This window comes from Branchiostoma floridae, chromosome 7 (genome assembly GCF_000003815.2).
Source record: "Branchiostoma floridae strain S238N-H82 chromosome 7, Bfl_VNyyK, whole genome shotgun sequence".
Classification (NCBI taxonomy): domain Eukaryota; kingdom Metazoa; phylum Chordata; class Leptocardii; order Amphioxiformes; family Branchiostomatidae; genus Branchiostoma; species Branchiostoma floridae.
Genome location: NC_049985.1, coordinates 15,345,498 through 15,367,356, shown reverse-complemented (window position 1 = coordinate 15,367,356; position 21,859 = coordinate 15,345,498). Strand labels below are relative to the sequence as shown.

Below are 21,859 nucleotides of genomic sequence, written 5' to 3'. Positions count from 1 at the left end.
CATGGACTCAAAAATTCTAAGGATTTAATAAAACCGCCTTGAGGAACCATATAGTACATGTAGTAACTCTACTCAAAACATTAATTAATAACAAGAGATTTTACCGGATCAATTCTTGTCTTCCACTTATCGCCAAACACGATAATGTTTTGTTTTGTTTACAACAATCCCCTGTAATCACCTGCGAAAACTCGCACGCCGACGGGAAACACGCCCTTGTAGTTTCCAGAGCCTAAACAGAAATTCGTTACCCTCATAATTGCGAGCACAAGTAATGTACTAAATAAAGCATCGGATATGTTGACCATGCATAAATTTGACAGAAAGAGACAGTTGGCTCATTCAATGTTTCGACGGGCACGTCTGATGGACAAAACATTTATTTCTGCATGGGCCCTTCCCTCTTTTAGATTTATCCCGGTTCCTGGTTGCCACAAATTTTCCGTCTTACCAAGTAACCTCCTTGGTCTTACCGGTATTAGATTTCGAACTGCAAGTCTTTCGTTTATTTTCTGCGAGCCATGTTTCGGGGTTCTTCGAACGCCGGCGACAGAACCTCATTTATAGACAAGTATCAAGTTATTTTTGCTGTCAGTTTTCCTCTTTGCTGGTTGGCTGTCAAAAATGATTGAATTTGCGTCCTGCAAAGTTTCAGACAGTCCGGCGCGGGCGGCACGATCTTCAAACAACCGCGATCTGTCAATCAAGATCGCACATCGTGGGAGAGTGTACATTTGTAGTGGCCGTCCTCGGAGCTGCTGTTTCGCGCGCGATCAGAAGCCGATGTATCAAATCGTATAATCTATAGTTCAGTTTCATTCAGATCCCAAACTGTTCTCGCTATTTTTGTTACAGTGCACAAATTTTAGTTAAATCTTCGGCTTAATCAATCGCAGTTTGAACCCGCAGAGAAGTTGTACCGCTAGCATTCATGTTTGTTTACACGTAAGGTACGTTCGGGTCCAACATCTTTTTTAGCATGCGCTGTGCTTTACATTTTGCCGTATTTTTCTTTGTTCCGTGGATACATAAAAACGCTGACACAGTTTTGTAACATCGGATATCATTGCTAGCTTTTCAAACTGCGTTACAATCATATACGAGTATTCACTTAACTACTACGTAGATCGCAGTTTTGTGAGCTGTTTTTCTAATCGCACGGACTGTTTCGGCTCGGGAAATTGGAAACTACACGTGTTTCCCGTCGATGTGTGAGTTTTTGAAGCAATACAAAAAATATCCGTATTTGCCGACAAGTGCAAGACAAGAATCGATCTCGATAAAATCTGTCATTTATCTGCTAAAGAATATAACAATTGGTTTCTCAGGCCGGCTTTTCTTCACCCGTACCTGGAAATTTCGCATGATCAAAAATGTCGATTGTACCCGGCCGTGTCAGACGATTTCCCCGGTGTCATTATTGACCACGATGCCATTTTCTTACATTTATCAAACGAAACCCGTAGAAAATAACGATCTAAGAAATGAGTCGCTAAAGCACTGAAAGTCCGTATATAAGTCCCTCCCAGTCTCAGATCGGTCGAGCGGTTAGAGCCCAAATAACAACGTGATAAATTTAAACAATATGGCCACAGTCGGCTCGAGTAGACAACACTGAATTTTTTTTTAGCAATTAATCTTCAACAAGAATGACTCATACTCTAATCATTGCCAACCCCTTTTAGGTTTGTGTGTGTATTTAAGCTGTTCAGAAGAGCAATTATTAAGTTAACAACTTTCCCCTCCCAGAAGCGTGGCATATCCACGTAAGCTGCGTATTTCGGGGGTCAACGACCTGCCGCAACATCGCAACGAAAACTCGCACACTAGGAGGTGACAAAATTGCTATTGTCTTGTCGGGGTACAAAATAAACATGAAACCTGACCCCATCTCATACATATCATTAACGCTGACGCTGACTGGTCAGCGTTTGACTCTGACGAATTCTGACGGGCGTCTGACGATGTCTGACGGTTTCTGACCAGTCACTGACGATTTCTGACGCGTCACTGACGATTTCTGAGGCGTCACTGACGCTGACGGGTGTTAACTATAACGTGATCGCCGCTGTATGTTAATGTCCGTTCAGATGATAGCCATTGGATTTTCCTCAATAAAGCCTCTAAGCAAGAAAACAAAACAAAACAAAAAGAACAAAGTAACTAAAACTCTAAAAACAAACATAAAGAATGAAGCTTTGGAGTGAAACCAAAGATTCCATGGCTTGCAATTGGTTATAGACAATTTGGCATAATAGTTGAATTGGTGTTCAAAACAGTTTCAACATACATGTATGTATACTGTAGGGTGGCAAAGGTTTCTGGTAGTTTCGAATCATAAAGAAATGTGACTTAACAAAAAAAGAAGAAAGGGGTTTGCTTTGAAACATTCTTTTGCTCCCATGTGACTTAAACCAAACGACCCTTATCATAATCATGGTCTTTGCTGTTAGCTTTTCATAGGTTAATGCCTTAATGATACTGTTATCTCTAAATTAGATAAATTACTATTATTATCAAGTGCTTATTTTGATTGATTGGTGTTGCTAAGGAGATGTCCGTGAAAGGGTTTAGCAGACTGTATAGAAAGACTATCATTTATTTTGCATCAGTAAAACCCTAATTATATATGTTGATAGTGTTAATAAGGGAGTATGTGTATTGTATTGGACATTGTAGAAGAGCCACCTGTCTGACTGCTAGCTAATTGCAATATCATCATGAAAGAGTACTTTTCCTTGAAAGCTTGTTACAGCAAGATGATTAAAGAATGGAAGATCTCACATACTTTCAAGATGTATGTCTCTTATAACTTTTGCCTGTTAAATCATGAGTTAAAAGTTCCTGAATGCTTTTACAATAGAAGCCACTGTACACTGTATATAGCTAGTCAATAGCACTATACAAGTCAATAACAGCGCCTCCTAGTGCCCAGATATTAAACTGCACTCTGTTGTAGGCTTTGCGAGAAACCTCCAAGGTGGCGGCAGTGCTCCCTACACAGACTATGTGGCCACCAGGTGGTACAGGTCTCCCGAACTACTGCTGGGGTAAGGATTATCTGTCCTTTTTGCCATGTGATCTTTTGTTGATAGGACATGTAGTTACACACAACTTTACAAACAGTAGTATCTTAGTTCATGAAAATTGTTGTTACCACTGTGAAAAGGAACAAGGTATTGTAGTCAGTTGGTGTTTTTTTAAATCTTTGTGTGAATCTGCAGTTATGTTCATAAATATTATTGAAGAGTGGTAGATGTAGATCTGAAGTGGTGTACTAGGATACCTGTAGAATTGGAAGTATGGTTTGGCTTGGGTCCAATGGTATTTTAGTTGAGATCCAGGATAACTAAATTGCTACACCCACACAGTAATGTCAGCTCATTAGCGGTAACCACTAAGAGCTTGTTACAACATTGTTCAGCAAATTGTATCAGGCTCTTGTCAGACAATGTACAAATTATAACTGTCAACAGTAAGCAATGGTACTGTACTGTGCTCTTCCATTTGAAAAGGACAGAAAGAAGAAAGGAAAAATAATTTTTCATGTTTCTCCCATCTATTTTCAGAGCACCTTACGGCAAGTCCGTGGACCTGTGGTCTATCGGCTGTATCCTTGGCGAGCTGTCCGACGGACAGCCGCTGTTTCCTGGAGAGAGTGAGATTGACCAACTGTACACCATACAGAAGGTGCTGGGTATCCTACCTCCCGATCAGATGGACCTCTTCTATGCAAACCCCAGGTTCTCAGGGCTTAAGGTAAGATGTCTGGAGATGTGAAGATGGCTTCAACCTTGGTACAAAATATACTATGAACTTGATATGATAGTTAGAAATGGGTTGAGCATCTTTTTTTCATATGTTGTTAAGCTACAAAATGCTATCAGCAATCATAAAAGCATTATGCATTGTGTTGTTCAAAGATTATACTTCAAATGTACATCACCTATTTTGCATGTCGTTGACATTGAACTTTTTATGCTTGTCATATTATATCAATATGTACATATATAATGGTAACGACAAGAGCCGAAGAGAATGGTAATACAGTGGAAGCCAGCTATTTGCAATACGCTTAGTCGCAAAAATCGGTTAGTTGCAAAGAATTCTGAAATCCAAAACCATTTCCCATTGGCGCTATTGTTTACAGCACCCCATATTTGCAAAGCCCAAATCGGCTAATCGGGAAAAAAATTCAAGTTACAACGCATGTTAACCCCGAAATATGCCAAACAAATCACCAGAATCAGCAGGAATGAACCAAAATTTTCCCGTATAAAGATATCAGATCGCCAAAAGTATCAAAACTGCCTGTTTTGAGTCCGAAAAGGCCGCGATTTCTATTCAATTTACGTCGCTAGCGAGCGGCCCGGCGGTTGCCGCAGGGAATCATGGGATACTACACATGACGCCGCGTCCGCCATCTTTGTTTTCGTGATGGAAATGTTTTGAAAATGACGCTGTCGACTGTGGCAAAATTTCAGTGTAATCTGTGGACATCGTAACTGGAAAATTTGTAGATATGAAGATTAACAGTTTATTTATGCGTTAGTCATGAGTATTTTCGCCTAGTACATAAAGTTTGTCTGAAAACCAAGAGCGTTTTCGTCCTACAACGTAGCGATGTTTTTCGTCTGTATCACATGTCGACAAATCTTACGTAGTAAGCGCGTGCACTGTACCCTTGATCAGTCCTCTATTAATCAAAACAATTGTTCATTTGGCAAATTTAGAATACGTTTGCATATGTACCTCGTTTTTTTCGGTAGCTTAACGTGTTTTAGCAGTGTTAATTTCTTTGTTTTCTTCAAGCCGATACTATAGACGAAACGTAACAGATCTTTTGATGCATCGCGATTCGTTCTTCGACACTAAAATGTGATAACAATATCACAATTACCGATAAAAGATAAATTTGCCGCTGAAAGTGGCTAATAAGTATATTTGTGGAGTTTAATGAAATTATGGACTTGATTATTTGTGGTAGAAATGATTGTGTTGTATTCTTTGTGTCAATGCGTGCGATGCGTTCACCGATGCCCCCCTCCCCCATCCCCACTTGGGTCATTTCGAGCAACATCTTTTAATCGGGAACGCCGGTTAGTCGGGAAAATTTAGCTGGCAAATGGCCTTCCCTAATAAGCGACTTCTACTGTATTGTGGTCATGACAATGTGGACTGAATTTGCATACTTATGGTGCTGGCTTCTTATACTCATGGCTGTGTAGAACTGTAGATCAAATAATTTTCTTGCATAGTGAAAGAAATATAGAGAGCATAATTAATCTTATCAATAAAGTAATTCCTCACTAGTGGTGTGTTAATGTTGTTAATGTTTATCTGTTTTTCCAGTTCCCAGCTGTTTCAGAACCCATCACCCTGGAGAGGAGATACCACAACGTTATCAACAGTGTCACTCTGGATTTCATGGCGGTGAGTCCACCAACAGTCCTTATTAACATGGAAATACCTGGCCACAAAATCACACAATACTATCAGAAACTATTTATGGGGGTGAAAAACTTTTGTTGTTGTTGAACCAGACCTGAAAAAAGCAGTGGATTGGATTTTGGGACCGATTGTAAAAGGAACAGATTATACTGGCAGCGGGTGTTCACATGTTTTGGGGCTCACAGGTCCAAGAAAATAAGAAGCAAAATAGAGGAGAGTTGATACTCATTTTTACCAAGTTTCTACAGTCAAACTTGGTCTAAAACAGAGGCAGTTAGTGTTGTTCGCATGGAGATAGAATTTTAAAACACCAGTGGAAGTCGGAAACTCCACCAAACAGAACCCTTTGTAGGGAAATTGTTTTGAGTTTTGCCTATTCACATGTTTCACAGATGATTAGGTCCAGGATTGTGTGTTTGTTTATTTGTTTATTATTAGGTTCAAGCTCAGTGTCTTTTAGAGTTTTCAGGCTATTCAGTCGACCTACTAGTATTTTCCTCCCATGTGACACTGACTTAAAAGTTTATTTTGTTCTCAAGGCTCAAGTTTTTAATATGCTACACAACTCTGAAAAATTAGGATTCTTTGTGAAAAATGGAATTTAAATTGCTGCAAACTCTTATGTTGTAGGGAGTCTTGAGACTTGACCCCAAGGAGAGACTGTCCATAGAGCAGTGTCTGGAGCATCCTGCCTTTGATACGGAGAGAATCCTGAGACAGAACAAGAGGCCTTACAGAATCAACTCCACACACAGCAAACCTGCACACAGGGAACACATCAGCACAAGGTAAGAGACTAGATCTCGGATTTACCGTCAGTAACTTCAGTTCAATGCTTTATTTCTTTTGTATTGATTTGATTTCCACTTACACCTATTTTGTCCCGTACAAATGTAGAACTGAGGGCAGACAACTTCCGAGCAGGCCTCCGACGTACAGTGAACACATGAACGGTCATGCCCCCCCTCTCACGATGGAACATTCCAGTACGAGCCAGCACGGCGGCTCTGTACCGCAAGTCAGTACCCAGGCGGGGGGACAACTCCTCAAGTACCTCAAGTCCGGCAAGAATGCCGCGAAAGACAGGGCCGAAAATAACGAAGAGCGGAAAAATCCATCCAAATATGGTGCCAACATTCCTGAGCCAAAGCCAAGGGCTGGTGAAAGTACAAACATACCAAAGTTGCAGGAAAATGACCAAAGAACTCACGCAAGCAAGCTGTTAAAGCCTGGTTGGTCGAAAGTCGTAGGTCCTAGGCGAGATGGCGTCCATTCTGACAGCCCGGATGCGAGGCATCAGGGTAAGGAGAATTTGCATACGAGAAATCAGAGAATCGTAGAGGAGTCACAGCAACAGGGGAAGGAGATGGGAGCAGCAAGGAATCATGGGAACACTGAAGATACCAGAATACATGGGAATGTACGGAACAATGGAAACGCACCCAACTCGAGAGTTAACGAGAACAGACTTCCCCCGTACTTACGAAACAACGCGGATGCCGCAAGGCATCAAGGGAACGTGCACCCGAACATGCGTAACCACGGGAATACCGACGACGCTCGGCAACCTGGGAATAACAATGCTTCAAGGGAAACAAACAACATGACAGCTGAGAGGAATACACAAGCACAGGCATGGAACCAAGAGAGCCCAGAAGGGCGGGGTAATCGTCATGGCAACACAGAACTTAGACAAAACCCTGACACCAAGCAGGGTGGCAATGTGAAACCCTTACCACAGTATCAACCCAGAAACACTGACCTAGAGGTCAACCGTCCTGTGACTAGTTTTGAGCTGACCCAGAGGTTCCCCCAGGGGGTGGGGATGGAGGGCTCCACCCCAGGGAGGAGCGAGAGTACCTTCCCTGATGTTGATGAGGCTGGACAGGGCACAAGTCCACCATGTCTGGGGCAGGATGACAAGAAAGCAGTAAAGGTTAGTCTTGTGTCTCTGCAGATTTCAAGGGCTAGGAAATGTAGTGTTGGTTAGTATAGGGATACTATTTTTTATGTATTTCTTCTTCCACTTTCTTAGATTTTGGTAGAAGTGGCCCAACAACAACTGTTTAACAGAGTGTAAAACTGAAATGCATCAGGAGGCTGATGTTGTCAATGTTTGCAGGTTTTTGCTAGGATCAGTTGGGTAACTGGAAACTTGACATTTTTTCCTAGGCCTAAGTTGTACTTACAAGAGTTGCTTAAGCTTCATCATTCTAAGCCAGAGAAGTCATGTCATAGGAGCTAATGTATTGTAGAACCTACCAGAACTGATGTTTTCCATCTTTCATCATAAAATTTGAATTTCTAATCAGTACCAAAGCACCACAATGACTGCTGTATTCTTCTGTTGTTCCCAGTTCCAGTCCAGTGTGGTGGAAGACTTTCGCTTCTCCAAACAAAATGGCGTCACCACTCGGAGACGGAACAGGGATGGATCAGCCGACTCTGCTCCGGAGAAACAGCGCCTACCTGGGGTTAGAGGAGAGGTGGGTTTGACACTGGTGTGGGTTTGGACTTTGGACTATGATGGATAATGCATTATTGCACACATGGAATAAGTTCTGAGACTGTTTGTACCGGTAGCAGAGTACTCTTGACGTGCCATAATAATCCTTATCAAGATTGTAGGCAGAAGAAGAAAGGAAGAAGAAGACACAAACACTTGAATATCTCCTTTAACTGCACGGGCAGCTTCTCATATCTGTACATACAAAATTTTTACTTAACTGAATTATGTGATGAGCGTGTGTTGATTTTTCTTTCCATTGAATTTACAAGAAACTGTAAGACAGAATGAATACTGAATGAAGGTCTTAGTCATTTCTTGTTTCTGGAAAAATTAACTGGTACCAATACACAAATAGCCATGTATTGTGAAAAAATCCTTTTTTTCTTGTTTGTCTAGTATGTATTCTGAGTACAGTATGTACATGTATATTTCTTTTCTTCAGGGAATGGATGGAGACGCCCACTCTTCAGGGCGTGGTCATGATGCTGGGTCACTGCTGAGGGAAAGGAGAGCAAAGAGCCAGTATTATGGTACGCACACATTGTCACATTTACAGATGAAAATGTGCAGAGCTTTACTTTCATGTATGTGGTATTGTACTGTAAAGGAAAGCATTATGTTGTACAGGATAGCAGAGATTTCTTTTTACACAACCAGTTAATCTCGCATGCTGACGTTTCGATGCCTGTCAGACATTTTCCTCAGAGCAAATAGAGAAACAGAACTCCAGTTTGTTCTGAGGAAGATGTCTGAGAGGCGTCGAAATGTCAGCAGGTGAGATTAATTGGTTGTGTAAAAAGAAATCTCCACTATCCTGTACAACATAATGCTTTCCTTTACACTATCACCTACATGTACCAACATGATTGAAATTGTTTTCAGAATTATGTTGAACAGAATGAGTTCAAATTGTTTGCTAATCTTGTTTTGCATAAAAAATCTTTATACACAAATGTATACTAACCACCCTTTCACACTTAGATTTCTTACAACTGTAAGGTGAAGATTGCGCTGTTTATTTCCTTCCTGTGTGGTGGGTTGTAAGGTTTGTTGTTTGGTACCTCTTGTCTAGATGGCAGCACAGCTCGAGGCAGTATGGAGGGAGGCTTTGATAACAAGGAATCTTCAGGTTGGTGTGATGGAAGGGCTGTCACCTCTCTTTACCTAATAATGTACTCCACAGCACTTTACAAACGTCTCTCCTCTATCTCTCTGCTCTGTACCTACATAACATGTGCAATTCTGATCAGCCAACAATAGGCCCATAATATCAGTGATCTTCATACCCACTTGCACATTTACAACCGTACTTTGCTTGGCGCAACTTAGTTTTATACCCTGAAATTTTGCTTTGGGACCACCGCTTTTCCCCCACGAGCATTAGCTTAAACTGTTTGCCTTATAGTCATCTATTACTATTAGTCTATCAGATCTTTCACTGCATGTATACATACAGGTATGTAGACATGTACTATAGTCTCTGTTTTGTCTGTAAAATTGTTTCTCAACCATACCCATTCCACCAATAGAACAACATTGGAAACATGCAAACCGAAATAGGGATCACGTAGCACAGTGGTACTGTCTTCGCCTCGTGACCGAGAGGTTGCGGGTTCGAAGCCAGCTGCTGTGTTACCGATCTTGTGCCCTTGGGAAAGGCACTTTACACTGCTTTCCTCACTATACTCAGGTGAAAATGAGTACCTAGTTTCGGCTAGGGCCGTCCCTCGGATAGGACGTTAAATGGAGGTCCCGTGTATGGGGAGAGTCACACCCTATGCACGTTAAAGAACCCCCACACGTGCGATGGTGCCGGTGGTGAGAATGAACCAAACCTTTTCTGTCTTGGAGTTGGTGAATCACTTCAAATCACCCGGTTGGAGGCCTGGCGAACCTACATACCGTATCAGCCAGCGAAAGGGTATATCACCCCGTAAGGGTCGGTATACCCCCGCCGCGTGTAGACATGTGCGAACATGTGCACATGTGTGTATGGCGGCTTTGAAAAGGTGTCCTTAACACCTGTTTTGCCATACCCTCCAAATGGAGAATCCTAATAAATAAATGCACAAACAGTGCCCACCCCTCAAATACTTAAAACCTGCAGTTGATGTGTACTAACTGTGTAATGTTACTAACTGTGGAATGTACTTTGTTTTACAGAGCGTAGCCCACAGCATGACCCCATGAAGTACACCTACCCATACAAGTACGGCCCCAGTATGGTCTTCGACTCTTCCCCTGAGTCCACTGGTGGCAACAGGAACTGGGGAGGAACCACTCAGACAACAGGGGGGAACAGGACCTGGGGAGGGACAGCACAGGAACCTGAACAGTGGTGAGATACGTGCTCTATTGGAAAAGTCTCAAAAGGATGGTTGAATTTGTGAACGTTTGTCAAAAACATAATCTCAGTTGAGTGAACGTAATGAGTTACAATTGTGTGCTTACTTGTACAACCTTATTACCTCCATGAAATGTCATGGAATGGAGGTTATATTTTCTGTTATGTGTCTCTGTCTGTGTAGATGATTACTCAAGAACGGCTGGATGGATTGGTTTCATACTTGTTGTGTTGGTGGGGTGTGATGAAAGCTCGAATCGATGAGATCTTGGGAGCCGTATCTGTTGTTATAATCGATGTAATAATATCAGAAATCACCCCTATATTTGAGTTATATTGGTACAGGCATCGTGCTTTATGTGTTTGTTAATGGGCTTAGCTGCAAGCAGATAGTGAGGTGACAGCTGCTTGGGGAACCCCCAGTAGGATGTCTCACATACTGTACTGCTGATTTGAGTGACATGGTGATTAAAATGCCATTAGGTCCTCTCATCTTAGATGGGTTGGGTGTCAGAAGTTTTATGGGCGATACAGATGTTCCGATTTCGTTGCGATAAGGGACAGTTGTTAGTTGTCTCTAATGGTACTTTTTTAGCAGACGGGGTTGGCGCCAAGTATTCATCTTACAGTTGGTGAAGGGCTGTCAGAGGAAAGTTTGCATCTCGTTTTTGTACCATGTGAACAGCTGATGTTATGACATATTGATGGAAAATCAAATCACCATCTGACTAAAGTTGGCCACATCCCTTCTTCTGAGTTTCCCAACTTCCTCCCACCACACCGCTCTGAGGCACATAGTCGAACCTCAATAATGCTGACAACCTTAGACAGTTTAAATGCCAAACATCAAGCTTAAGGAACACCACGCTACCATATGCCGTCGACCTCTTAAACGCACATTACACAATTAAGTGTCACATTTTAATAATTACTAATCAGATGGACATCCTCTGTGTCATTAAATAAATACACCGCTACTTTGCCATAACATTTATAACCATTACTCTCAAATACAACCGACTATAAACATACATACCATCCACAAAAAAGCAATAAATATTTCATGGAGGTATGAGGTCCCCGAACTCTAGTTCAAGTTATTGCTTGTTGTGAATATCAAAAAAGCTTGCAAGAGTTTAACATATCACTTGACTAAAACAAACTCCTAACCACCTGTAGGAAAGATGCTGAGCCTACTCCTGAGCCTGCCTGGAAACCTGCTGGAACCTACCAACAAAACTTCATGAGGAAGAAGAAAAAGAAGAAAGCTTCCACTGTAAGGAGCCTTTGTATTTTTCTTTGTTGTGTTGTGTGTGTTGTACCCATGTGTGTGTGTGTGTGCATTCGTGCTTGTATGTGGTTTGAATTCTTTGAGTATAAGCAGATGTAGCTAGATAGCTTGATGTCCTTTCATTATTATTAGTGATACCTAATGAAGAAATAAAGAAGCCCTGTGTTGTTTGTTCTAAGCTACCTGGTGGAGACACAGACAGAATAGCCATACAGAGAGCCATCTACGGTGGAGGGGCACCCAAGGCTAGGGACTGGGAGAGGCTGGACACACCGGTACATAGCATAATTATGTTTCCCTCCATTAAGTTTGTCAAACATAGTGGAAAAAATATTTTTGTGGACTTTCAGCGCATTTTCTGCTCTTCTGGTCTTTCATTTCTTGATAGTAAGAAAAGGTTGAGGTTAGAAACAAGCTAGAAGGATGAAAATGAGTGACACGTGTTGTGATCTCTCTCTGACAAATATTTCATGTGTCCATTTTTTGTCCCACATGCAGCATCGAGAGCACAGACAACCCAAACCCTTCCGTAAGCTGGCCCAGACACCGGCAGAGAAGATGCTCGCTGCGGGGGCCGGATACTCACGGAACACGGACTCACGTCTACACCCGCTGCCGCAGCGCCAACTCCCAATACTCAACCGGAATAACTCCTTCGGGACAGACGGTAGCAACTTCATGTCTCACAACTCCATACATCAACACTCCAAGTCCGAATCTGACAGGCAGGAGGCAGGCAACAGGGGACACCCCACCCCGGGGGGTATCAAGGCCCCCAACTGGCCAGCTCGGCCCAGCTCACCCGCACACACAGACAATGTTATAAACCCAGAGCTGAGAGTTAGCTCTACGGACGTACCCCCTCCTCACCATCCATCCCAAACACAGAGGAACCTACAGCCCATCAAGAGTGCCAGAGGGGGTAGGGTACCTAACTTCAATGGCTTGAAGGAAACAGCTTTATAAGACTGTTGGTTTGACCAGGGGTTGTGATTTGGCAGTATTTGGGGGAGGGGGATGCTTTGTGTACCCACCAACCTCTTTAAGGAAGTGAAAACTTCTCAGAATTTTGTAGGTAAGGTAGAGTAGATAGAAAGTGTAAATGTTTGTAGATACAGACCAAATATATTGCTTTGTGAGTTGTTCTTATGTACAGGTTGTTCACTGAATTTATTTGTATGATCACAAACATTTCAATCATACTACAAACAAAACATCAACGTAGCTCTCAGCTCAAAAGAGAACATGGAAGCATCTAATACCTTTATCAGGCACTGAGTCTCACTGTCTTCTTCAAAATCACAGATTTAAAAAAAACTAGAGCCAAAACTTGTGTCCTTTATGCCCTTGTTTTCTATTTACATATTATACACATTCCACGTACAAAATACCAGTCTACCAAATCACAATACTCAGGAATAAAAGATGGTGACAATAGAAACATAGAAACACCTGTGATCTATGCAGTTCTGATTTTTGAGTGCCAATGTTGTTTGGCTTTTGTGCTAGGAGAGGTGTCAAAGAGGGAACTATTAAAAGATTGGCCAGGCACACTCCAGAGTTGTAGTTCATCCTAACGCCTGTCATTCCTTTTCAGATAGTTCTAGACATAGGGACAAACCATGAAGATCAGAGGAAGTGTACTGTCACCGCTTGAGATCGTTTGTGGTTTGTCCCTAGCCTTGTGAAGTTAGGATGTTCCTTTTTTGCTTTATTTCAAAATCTTATTGGGAACATCGTCTTAACTAAGCTAACTATTCCAACTTTACTTCTTGACACTTTTCGGTTCGACATTCCTCAGTTTTGAAACAGTTGGGTTAAGCACTTCTCAAAGTCAGAATTCATCCAAAATCCGTAAGCTCGTAAAACGATGTTGAAATATTTGTAACTAGTTTGTATGCGATATTGATAATCTTATTTCAAGATTTAGAATGTCTTCATGTTCATAAAGATTTGTTTCACATGAAAGTGCAAAGTAATATAACTAATTCCTATGTGACTTTTACCATTTTGTTGTCATGACAAATGACCTTAATCTAGATCACTTATTATATTTTTTGGTTTTGATGTATTACTAACCAGAAAGTTAAAGTTTTATCCATATTTTTGTATGATAATTTTGAGTAGAGATGATGCATGTTTTGTTGCAAGTTCGTAGACTAAAGAAAACTGCTGGGCATGCTTGGTAGCTGCAGTGCATACTTTTTTTGCTAGGGGGCATTGCTGCCCATGTACAGTTTGTAACCAATTTACTAGTGACTGTTTATCTATTCCAACCTTATAATGTACATGTTCACCTGTAGAAAAAATGTACTTTTTAAGAGACAATGCACATTGCATTTACTATAATGGTTATTACCTGTTTCCTTGAAATGGAAGAAATGATTTTCTATTTATATAACAGGAGTGAAGCCTTTTCTCTGTACGTGTGTACCAGACATGACATGTGACTGGGTACAATAAAACATACTGGGCAGGAAAGCCTAAAACTGAACACAGCAGTGTTTGAACTTTTGTCATTGCTTCATCTTGAACCTTGAACGTGGACATCGGAAATGCCTTCACGGGTCGCAATGGATCCTTCTTTTCCACTCAGACTTGTCTTCCATGAGGGAGCGCAGATCTGCTGTGGAGATGTTGCTGATTTGTGTGTCCCTTTTAAGGTTGTTAATGAGGGTTGTCCGCATTCTTCCCTTTCTTCTCTTTCCTTCTGTTGGCTCCCAGAGGATAAGCTGCTTGGCGACCAGTTCTGTATGTCGGACACAATGTCCGGCCAGCGCCATCCTCCGTTTCCTGATCTTATGAGAGAGTCTAGGGAGGTCACCGTACAGTGTGGAGTTCCTCACTCGGTCCTCCCAGGAGACATTTAACACTCTTCTAAGCATCCTGGTGAACATCCCGTCGAGCGACTTCTCATCTTGTACTGTATTGCTTCATAGTGTCCTATAACAAGTACCCCCTCTACATGGAAGCCATTGCAATTACTGAATTTTTCGAATTGACGAAAGTTCGTCCAAACCATAGGCATAGATTGTTCTAGAGTCCAGCCGACAAAGACCTGAAGTGTCCGGTTCACTCTTGTAAGTGACGGACTCCGGCCCAAGTATAATCCGCAGAACCCTCTTCTGGACGACTTTCGCTGTTTAGGCCATGTTGATTGGATTATATGGATGACATCGTCTGAAAACCCCAAACTGATGCGAGCGTGCGAATAAAAAAAAGTTTTATTAAAAAAATGTTGCCTTCATTATGAAATCAAAGAGGCCAGGAAGGTTGAACAAATGACTGAACAAACAGAATATGGTATACCGAACAAGAGATTCTTCATTTTTGGTCTTTCACATCTTCTTTGGACCATGAAATATTCTATGGCATTAGCAAGTTTTCAAATATTTGTTTTTGCAATCCACTACATATATTTGCTCAAGCTGCTTTGTACCATTTACTGTATGGTTGAAACCTTATTATTATTTTTTGGAAACGGTCGAAAATTGATACCCAGAGTCATCGTGGATGTCATCCATACAATCAAACCAACATGGCCGTACCAACATGTATGGCCATGAAGCATACACTCTTCATGTGCAGTGTATATACAAGGCCGGTTGTATGACCTGGGGTTTGATGAGTGGGGTAAGGAACAGCGGTACACTTGAAGTTGAAAGATTAAGCATGATAAAAATCACTATTGTGATATGATTGCTGTAGACCACACTGTCTGCTGACCTTGTAGACTCTCTCTGTCCTTGTTACTGTAGATCGATTGGTTTGGGGAAGGTAATACCTGTCATAGAAACTCAGGGCAAACTAATAACTGTCAACCTGTCACTTTTGTGCATCTGGTTAGTTTTTCCACTACTGATGTAGTATACCGCAGGGAAATATCTGCTACTGGAGTCAATCTATTACGGTTCACTTCACGTCTCAGAGAGAGACCTCACATAGAGATCTGAAGATATCCCAACCAAGACAAGAAACGCCGCCTATAAAGATGGCAAGTGATCTGACGACTTCTTCCGTCGACTGTTCGAAGCCACGGAACACTTTACAAAGACCGATCATTACTGTCCATCACAATTAGCAGTTTAACCAATGAGAGAATGGCAATTAGCGTTTCGACCAATCAGTGAGTTCCCTAGTGTCCGTCAAATATTTGCACTTTTATGTTGATGGAGATGGGTCGGGGCTATGTGGCATCGATCTAGTATTTATATAGCTATCTAGCATATATTCTCCTGTTTCCCTCCATTTTCCTTTCTTTCTCTCCTTTCTTGTTCTTGCCATCTTTCTCGTCCTTCCACACACAAAAGAGGTGATGAGACACAAGATGGGACACCGTTGACCTTGCACGACCCATCAGTCACCCCCATGACCTTCAGGTCATCCTGCCTGGTGTGGCTATGCCCCAGTCACATATCATCACCAGGCACCGAGAGCTTTCGTCAGTTTGCCGCCCTATTTCAGACTAAATGAGCCGATTCATTGGCCATTTCTATGTGAGAAGCGTTTGAGATTTATTCCGTCTTCATACTTTCTTTCCTCCTGCACGTTTTCCTCCTGTTTTTCCCGCTCCCCGTTTTCTCCTAGATCCTTAAATTATTTAATTGTATCTTTCCTTTTTGGAACTCGAGCCAAATCTTGACGGTACACGTAGTACTAGTAGGTCACCCAGCTGAAGTTGATAACCCCATCACAACACTGCATAGAACGGCCCGGAATATTCTCCAATTTGCGCCCCATTGAGATTTTATTTGCAGAGATAAGGGTACGATAGGAGATGAATTATGAGATGGGCTTGCCATACACCGGGAGGAAAAATCTAGAGGGCCAACAAGAGTACTAAGTGCGTACAAAGAGAGAGATCCTCCTGTTCCATGAGCTTCAAAACGCAGATGTCGGGATGGAAAATCGTTAAGTTTTCTAGCTACCCCGTGTTTCTCATCAATTCATGATCGTAGACTCTGGTGCAGAGGGAGGTGCTCTTTTTTTAAAAGCATGCCTAGGGCGTAGTCGTACCTGTATCAAAAGTCTCGTCAATCAAGTAACTGTTATAACATTAACGTTACAAAATGTATGTAGATAACTTTATTCAACGTTATATAACTTTATTGCAGGATCATGCCGGAAGGCTTATTTCAATCAAACCAAAACGGCCTATAGAATTAGATAGCAAGTACAATGGAGACAAGGTAGATAAATTTGCAGTTGTATATCTAACAAAGAAGGGAAATGAAATTCATAGACATATTATATAAGAAATGACGACTCGTTCTGAATCTATTTCGAATTCTACTAAAGTTTATTATTTTAATTTTGGAGGGTTTCGCTCCTTTTCCGTATGCAGTGGGAGACAAATTGTCTGACATTTTCAAAGATAAAACGGATTGGACAACTGTTCAAGTAAAAAGAAAAGACGTTTTACTTTAGAATTAGAGAAGCTTCATTGACGCAACAAAAAAGTACGGTAACGTTACAGTCACTTTTTGTATGGTCAACCAAGGAGGTAGCTGAGGCAACTCCGCAAGGAAAAACGTATTTTACTTATATATCATATTGTAGCGGAGGAAAACATACAGTATAATAGACCTATACAAGTAAAATACGTTTTTCCTCCCAATGAGGCTCCTGGGATCGATCAGCTTCAAACTTCAAAGCCGAAATACAAAATAAAATCTTTGAAATTTAAAAAGAAACAAAAGGCTTACATGATGATGAACATGTAATATCTTGTTAAATCAGCTTTTGAACAGGAAGTCCAGAGGAGCATCCTGTCATACCTTGTATATCCGTATCTAGGCCAGCTACTGACCGTCACTGTCACTCTATTTGGGACCGCTAGGGGTGAACGACCTTCAGGGCAATGAACTTCCGGTTCAAGATGGCAGGCGCGCCTAGGCGTCGACGAAGTCCGCAGGAAGTCCAAATCGTTTATTATTCCACAAAATCTGTGTTTGTCTATACTGACGACTTGATGTTACTCAATTCAAGTCTCACACAGTCACTGTATTACGCTGTTCTTTAGGGTATTATTCTTCGATCAAGGCGATTTGTTGAAGTGGCGATCGACATCACCATGTCCGAAAAAGAACAACAACAGAAAGAAGTACAACTACAAGAGAGAAAACCTCTGTCGGTCGTGTCAAAGCTGTGTTACGGTCTAGGTGGGATGGCAGTAGACATATTCTGGACCGTTCTCGGGGCGTATACCAACATCTTTCTGGTGGAGGTGGCTCAGGTAGGTAACGTAAGAAACTATTTGACCCCCCCCCCCAAAAAAAAAACACTTTTCATACGCGGGCTTTGCATGTGTACGGAATTCATACGAGGGAAACAACAATTTTCGTTTGAATGATTACTAGTATCGTATGTTATCAGTTTCGACAAAGTGAGTTTTCCAGGCAAGGTTACTCAATTTATATTTATTATTCATCCATACAAGAATTTATATTTATTTACATTTATAGAAATAGAATGGAAGCATGTTATGTGTACGATACATAATTAAGACCTTGATGTGCTTAAATTGTTATATTGAACAATAACAATAAATGATGTTTCAGCTGCCTCCACTGTTTGGAACATCAGTGGTGTTCGGTGGCAGAGCTATAGACGCTGTCTGCAACTTCATCATAGGGCCATTGATCGACAGAACAGACACTCGATGGGGAAAGATAAAACCATGGTAAGCTATTATCAAGTTGTTTTTTCAGATGAGACAGTGAAATGACCAGTCCATAAGTCTTATAAATTGTGGTTTGTATAGTTTAAGGTATTGACATCATACTGCCTTGACCAATCTGACATCATGGTTAAAAAAATCATTTCTTGGTAATAGCTGGGCCTCACCACACCTCACCTCACCTAAGTCCCATCCTCATCATGATGGTTGGGGACCATGGTTGCTTCTAGTACAAGTCTCCATTATAAATTCTAAGTTTTTTTTTTTTTTTTCTGCCAAACTCATTGTTTTTTGGGGACAGATGGGGTAAAAAAAAATTGTCCTGTCCCAACACGCAAAATTTTCCATCCCAGGACGGAGTAACATCCTGGAGACAGACCTGCTTAATGTATTACCATATTGCTATGGTTTTTGACATCAAACTCAACAATAAAGGTGAAGAACCAATCATAACTAATGACCTAAATTGTATATGTAAAAATCCTCAGGATTTTGGGTTCTGGACTTCTTCTCATTCCCATCTACATCTTGGTCTGGTACGTCCCAGATGTAGGACTGGAGGGCAAGTTGGCATGGTACATCCTGCTGTACGTCTGTCTGATGTTTGTGAAAACGGTACGTAATCCAATCAAACTGTGTTCCCTTTAAGTACAATACCCATAGGTTAAGGCATGCACCTTAATAGGTTACAGCATTCAATGGCAACAGCATGGTACTCACCTTAACATAAAAAGTTGTGAATGTTGCTTGTTTGCTTGCTTGTTTGTTTTGCCTAACAGTTAAATTCCCTCTAGTTGTTGCACACAAGTTTTGTAGTAGTAGTGACCAGGGTAGTACATGTAGGTAGGTAGATAAGACCGTACCATAAATAATAATAATGTTTCATGCAGTAATTTTGTTCTTGGCAGCTTGCTCCAGACCCTTGCGATATACGGTAGCCCCGCCTATTGTAAACTCCTCGCAATTCAGCCCCTGGCTGCCAAGAGAGAGTAATAGGCCCACCCAATACCAATACCAATATATGAGGACGTCCTTAAACCAATCCTATTTGCTCATTATCACCTTTCCATTCCATAGGGCACAACGTTTGGGCCTGCCAGGCATTTGAAACACACAACCTTGCCACTTAATGATATCCTGATTGATAATTGCAGAAGCATTTTGCATTGACAGGCCTTGTCCATCTCCTCCCGTGCACTTGTTGTGTTTCTGAGTCACGACAGTCAGGACAGGGACTCTGCAACTGTCTACAGTAAGTACTCTTTTGGCATACTGTAGTAAGTTTGTAAACAAAAGAAGTATGTTGGTCATACAAGTACACTAGAACCCGCTGATCTTCACTATTCTATTCAAACACCTGTGATGTTAGTGTTCCCCCCACCAAAGGTTTTGTCTACTTTGTCCAAAATGATTAAAGATGAATTCCACTTCTTCATGTATTGTTCTAGATATAATATTTTACATCATAAGAAAGTGACCAATAGAAATGTCCAAGGTAGTATGGTTTTGAAATTGATGGTAATGGACTACTTCGAAAATAATATATACTTCTAAAATGTAATGTATCTGGTTTAGCTATATTTGCAGTGATCCTAATTTTCTTGATAGAACGTTTCGTGTCTTTTGTTTTATCCTACTCCCTTTGCAGGGGGTCTTTTTGTACTGATGGGAATAGTTGCAGGAATGGCGATACATGGACAAATTGTTGCCTCATATGAACAGAAAAAGTTTGACCCGTGTAATATTGATAACAGTACCAATAGCACCAACATCACTGTGGACAACATCTACTTGAAAGAAGTGGTGAGGACAGTCACTTGTACACACACATTTTTGTACACTCACACTGTTGAGATATAAGATGATCTCACGTAATGTTTGCAGTTTTTGTGGTGGCCACTTCACCGAAAACTTCGATTGCAGTATGTGGCTACAGTATTATGGCACTACCGCAAACTCAAAACCACCATGAACACGAGAGAGTACTCTGTTTTCCTTACTACTGCAAATTGTTAATCCCATTGAACTTAAATGCATTTTACATGCAACATGCATTGGCATAATACCGGTCATAAGCCTTATACCGGTCGATTAAAAATAGTGGAACTTAAAGAGATCTACACATGCAACAATAGTTATTTCTGAGGTATGCACACTTCAGACATCCAGGTGTCCAATACATAATTTACAAAGCATCGATAACAATGCATTCGAAGACAACAAGGCCAAAAGTTTTCAGGTCATTTTCGGGGCAGGCGAGCTCGTCGTGGGACAAACACACTGTCACGTTCATCGCCAGATTTGTAGATAATAATCACATGTGCTCACGGCACAAGACGAGCATGATTCAACAGCAATCTTGAATTTCTTTTGGTGACCTACAACTCGTGTAAAAGTGTGAGGAACCGTTGGATAATAGCCCGGATCTACGGCTGAATGGGTCAAATTGAACGACTACGCCGCCATTTTCCCGCCATTTTTAATGCTACGGCCAGCAGTAAAGTTTTACGTCATAGCGGTTGTGACAGACCAAAATTAAATGAAAATTCTTGTCAGTACACGCCCATTTTCTCATGACTTTTTGTATGCTCATGCAGATTTTTGTTTTGTGCAACTACTAACAGGAAAGAAAGGAACAACAGAGGATGAATAAAGGTACATAGCGGCAGTTAATTGTGCCGTGTTTCGTTCGACCGGTATAGTGCACCCCCTTCCAACCACGCGCCCGTTCTCCGTGCAATTCCGCGGTGTGTTCCAATTACGATATTATGTTTTTAGCAGGACCAGAGAGACAAAATAATTTACACAGAAGAAGTGGCAAAGGTAAGCTGTAACAGCAACATGTAACTGGAGAAAATGATGCGTTGATCATTTGCCAAATTAGCATTGCTTGAGAAATTGCAGTAAACCGACCGGTATTATGCCAATGGATGTTACAGTAACCTTCCTTCAAATGTAGGACTTCTAGTAAGGCTGCAAAACATTTGTGAGAAAACAACTGTATACATGTATGTCTCCCATCTTTCCAATGAAATATTTCAGAAATCCTTTTTACTTTTAGACTGATTTGGCATATACAATATTGTACATGTATGTAGTACATGTATGTAGTACATGTATGGAGTACATGATTGTTTGAACACTTTTGTTTGATGCTTCTGATGTGCTTCTCTAGAAAACAGGCTACCTGATATCAGCAGGAATCATCGCTGGCTTGACATTTCTGTGTGTCCTGGGGGTTCTCATTGGAACAACTGAGAGGAAAGGTGCACCTGAGATTGGGCCACGCTGACTTAATTTTATGGATGACATCCATGCATGCATTGCTTTTACCTTTTCTAGAAATAAATGTGGCCACATGTGACCCAATAGCATGCCAGGTCAATCAGAAATTTATACTTACCTGAGGATTTGCTCCCCAGGGTAAGGAAGGCACATTGTTGGTACACAGGGCTACAGTGCCCTTGTTCCTCTTTAAACAAGAACGGCATTAAAAACAGGATAAAGGAGAAATTCTTGGTACACAAGCAGTAGGTACTTACATAGCTTACGTTTCGAATCTCTCAGCACCTTCGTCAGAGCTTC

General features: G+C 41.3%; 2 protein-coding genes across 2 annotated transcripts in view; both read left to right on the top strand.

The window, feature by feature from the left end:
* LOC118419077 (cyclin-dependent kinase-like 5) overlaps positions 1 to 12,719 on the top strand; it is a gene marked incomplete at its 5' end in the record, with an annotated part of 33,813 nt that extends 21,094 nt beyond the window's left edge. The window contains 12 exon segments of the mRNA XM_035825357.1: positions 2,960 to 3,050; positions 3,570 to 3,759; positions 5,353 to 5,433; positions 6,082 to 6,239; positions 6,349 to 7,387; positions 7,809 to 7,937; positions 8,403 to 8,490; positions 9,033 to 9,089; positions 10,124 to 10,298; positions 11,484 to 11,580; positions 11,775 to 11,870; positions 12,094 to 12,719. Coding sequence (XP_035681250.1) covers positions 2,960 to 3,050; positions 3,570 to 3,759; positions 5,353 to 5,433; positions 6,082 to 6,239; positions 6,349 to 7,387; positions 7,809 to 7,937; positions 8,403 to 8,490; positions 9,033 to 9,089; positions 10,124 to 10,298; positions 11,484 to 11,580; positions 11,775 to 11,870; positions 12,094 to 12,561 — 2,669 coding nt within the window. The 3' untranslated portion in view covers positions 12,562 to 12,719.
* A 4,725-nt stretch (positions 12,720 to 17,444) lies between these two features.
* LOC118420077 (sodium-dependent lysophosphatidylcholine symporter 1-B-like) overlaps positions 17,445 to 21,859 on the top strand; it is an 8,701-nt gene continuing 4,286 nt past the window's right edge. The window contains exons 1-6 of the mRNA XM_035826781.1: positions 17,445 to 17,830; positions 18,156 to 18,277; positions 18,763 to 18,889; positions 19,448 to 19,526; positions 19,923 to 20,077; positions 21,450 to 21,540. Coding sequence (XP_035682674.1) covers positions 17,669 to 17,830; positions 18,156 to 18,277; positions 18,763 to 18,889; positions 19,448 to 19,526; positions 19,923 to 20,077; positions 21,450 to 21,540 — 736 coding nt within the window. The 5' untranslated portion in view covers positions 17,445 to 17,668. The remainder of the gene's footprint in view (positions 17,831 to 18,155; positions 18,278 to 18,762; positions 18,890 to 19,447; positions 19,527 to 19,922; positions 20,078 to 21,449; positions 21,541 to 21,859) is intronic.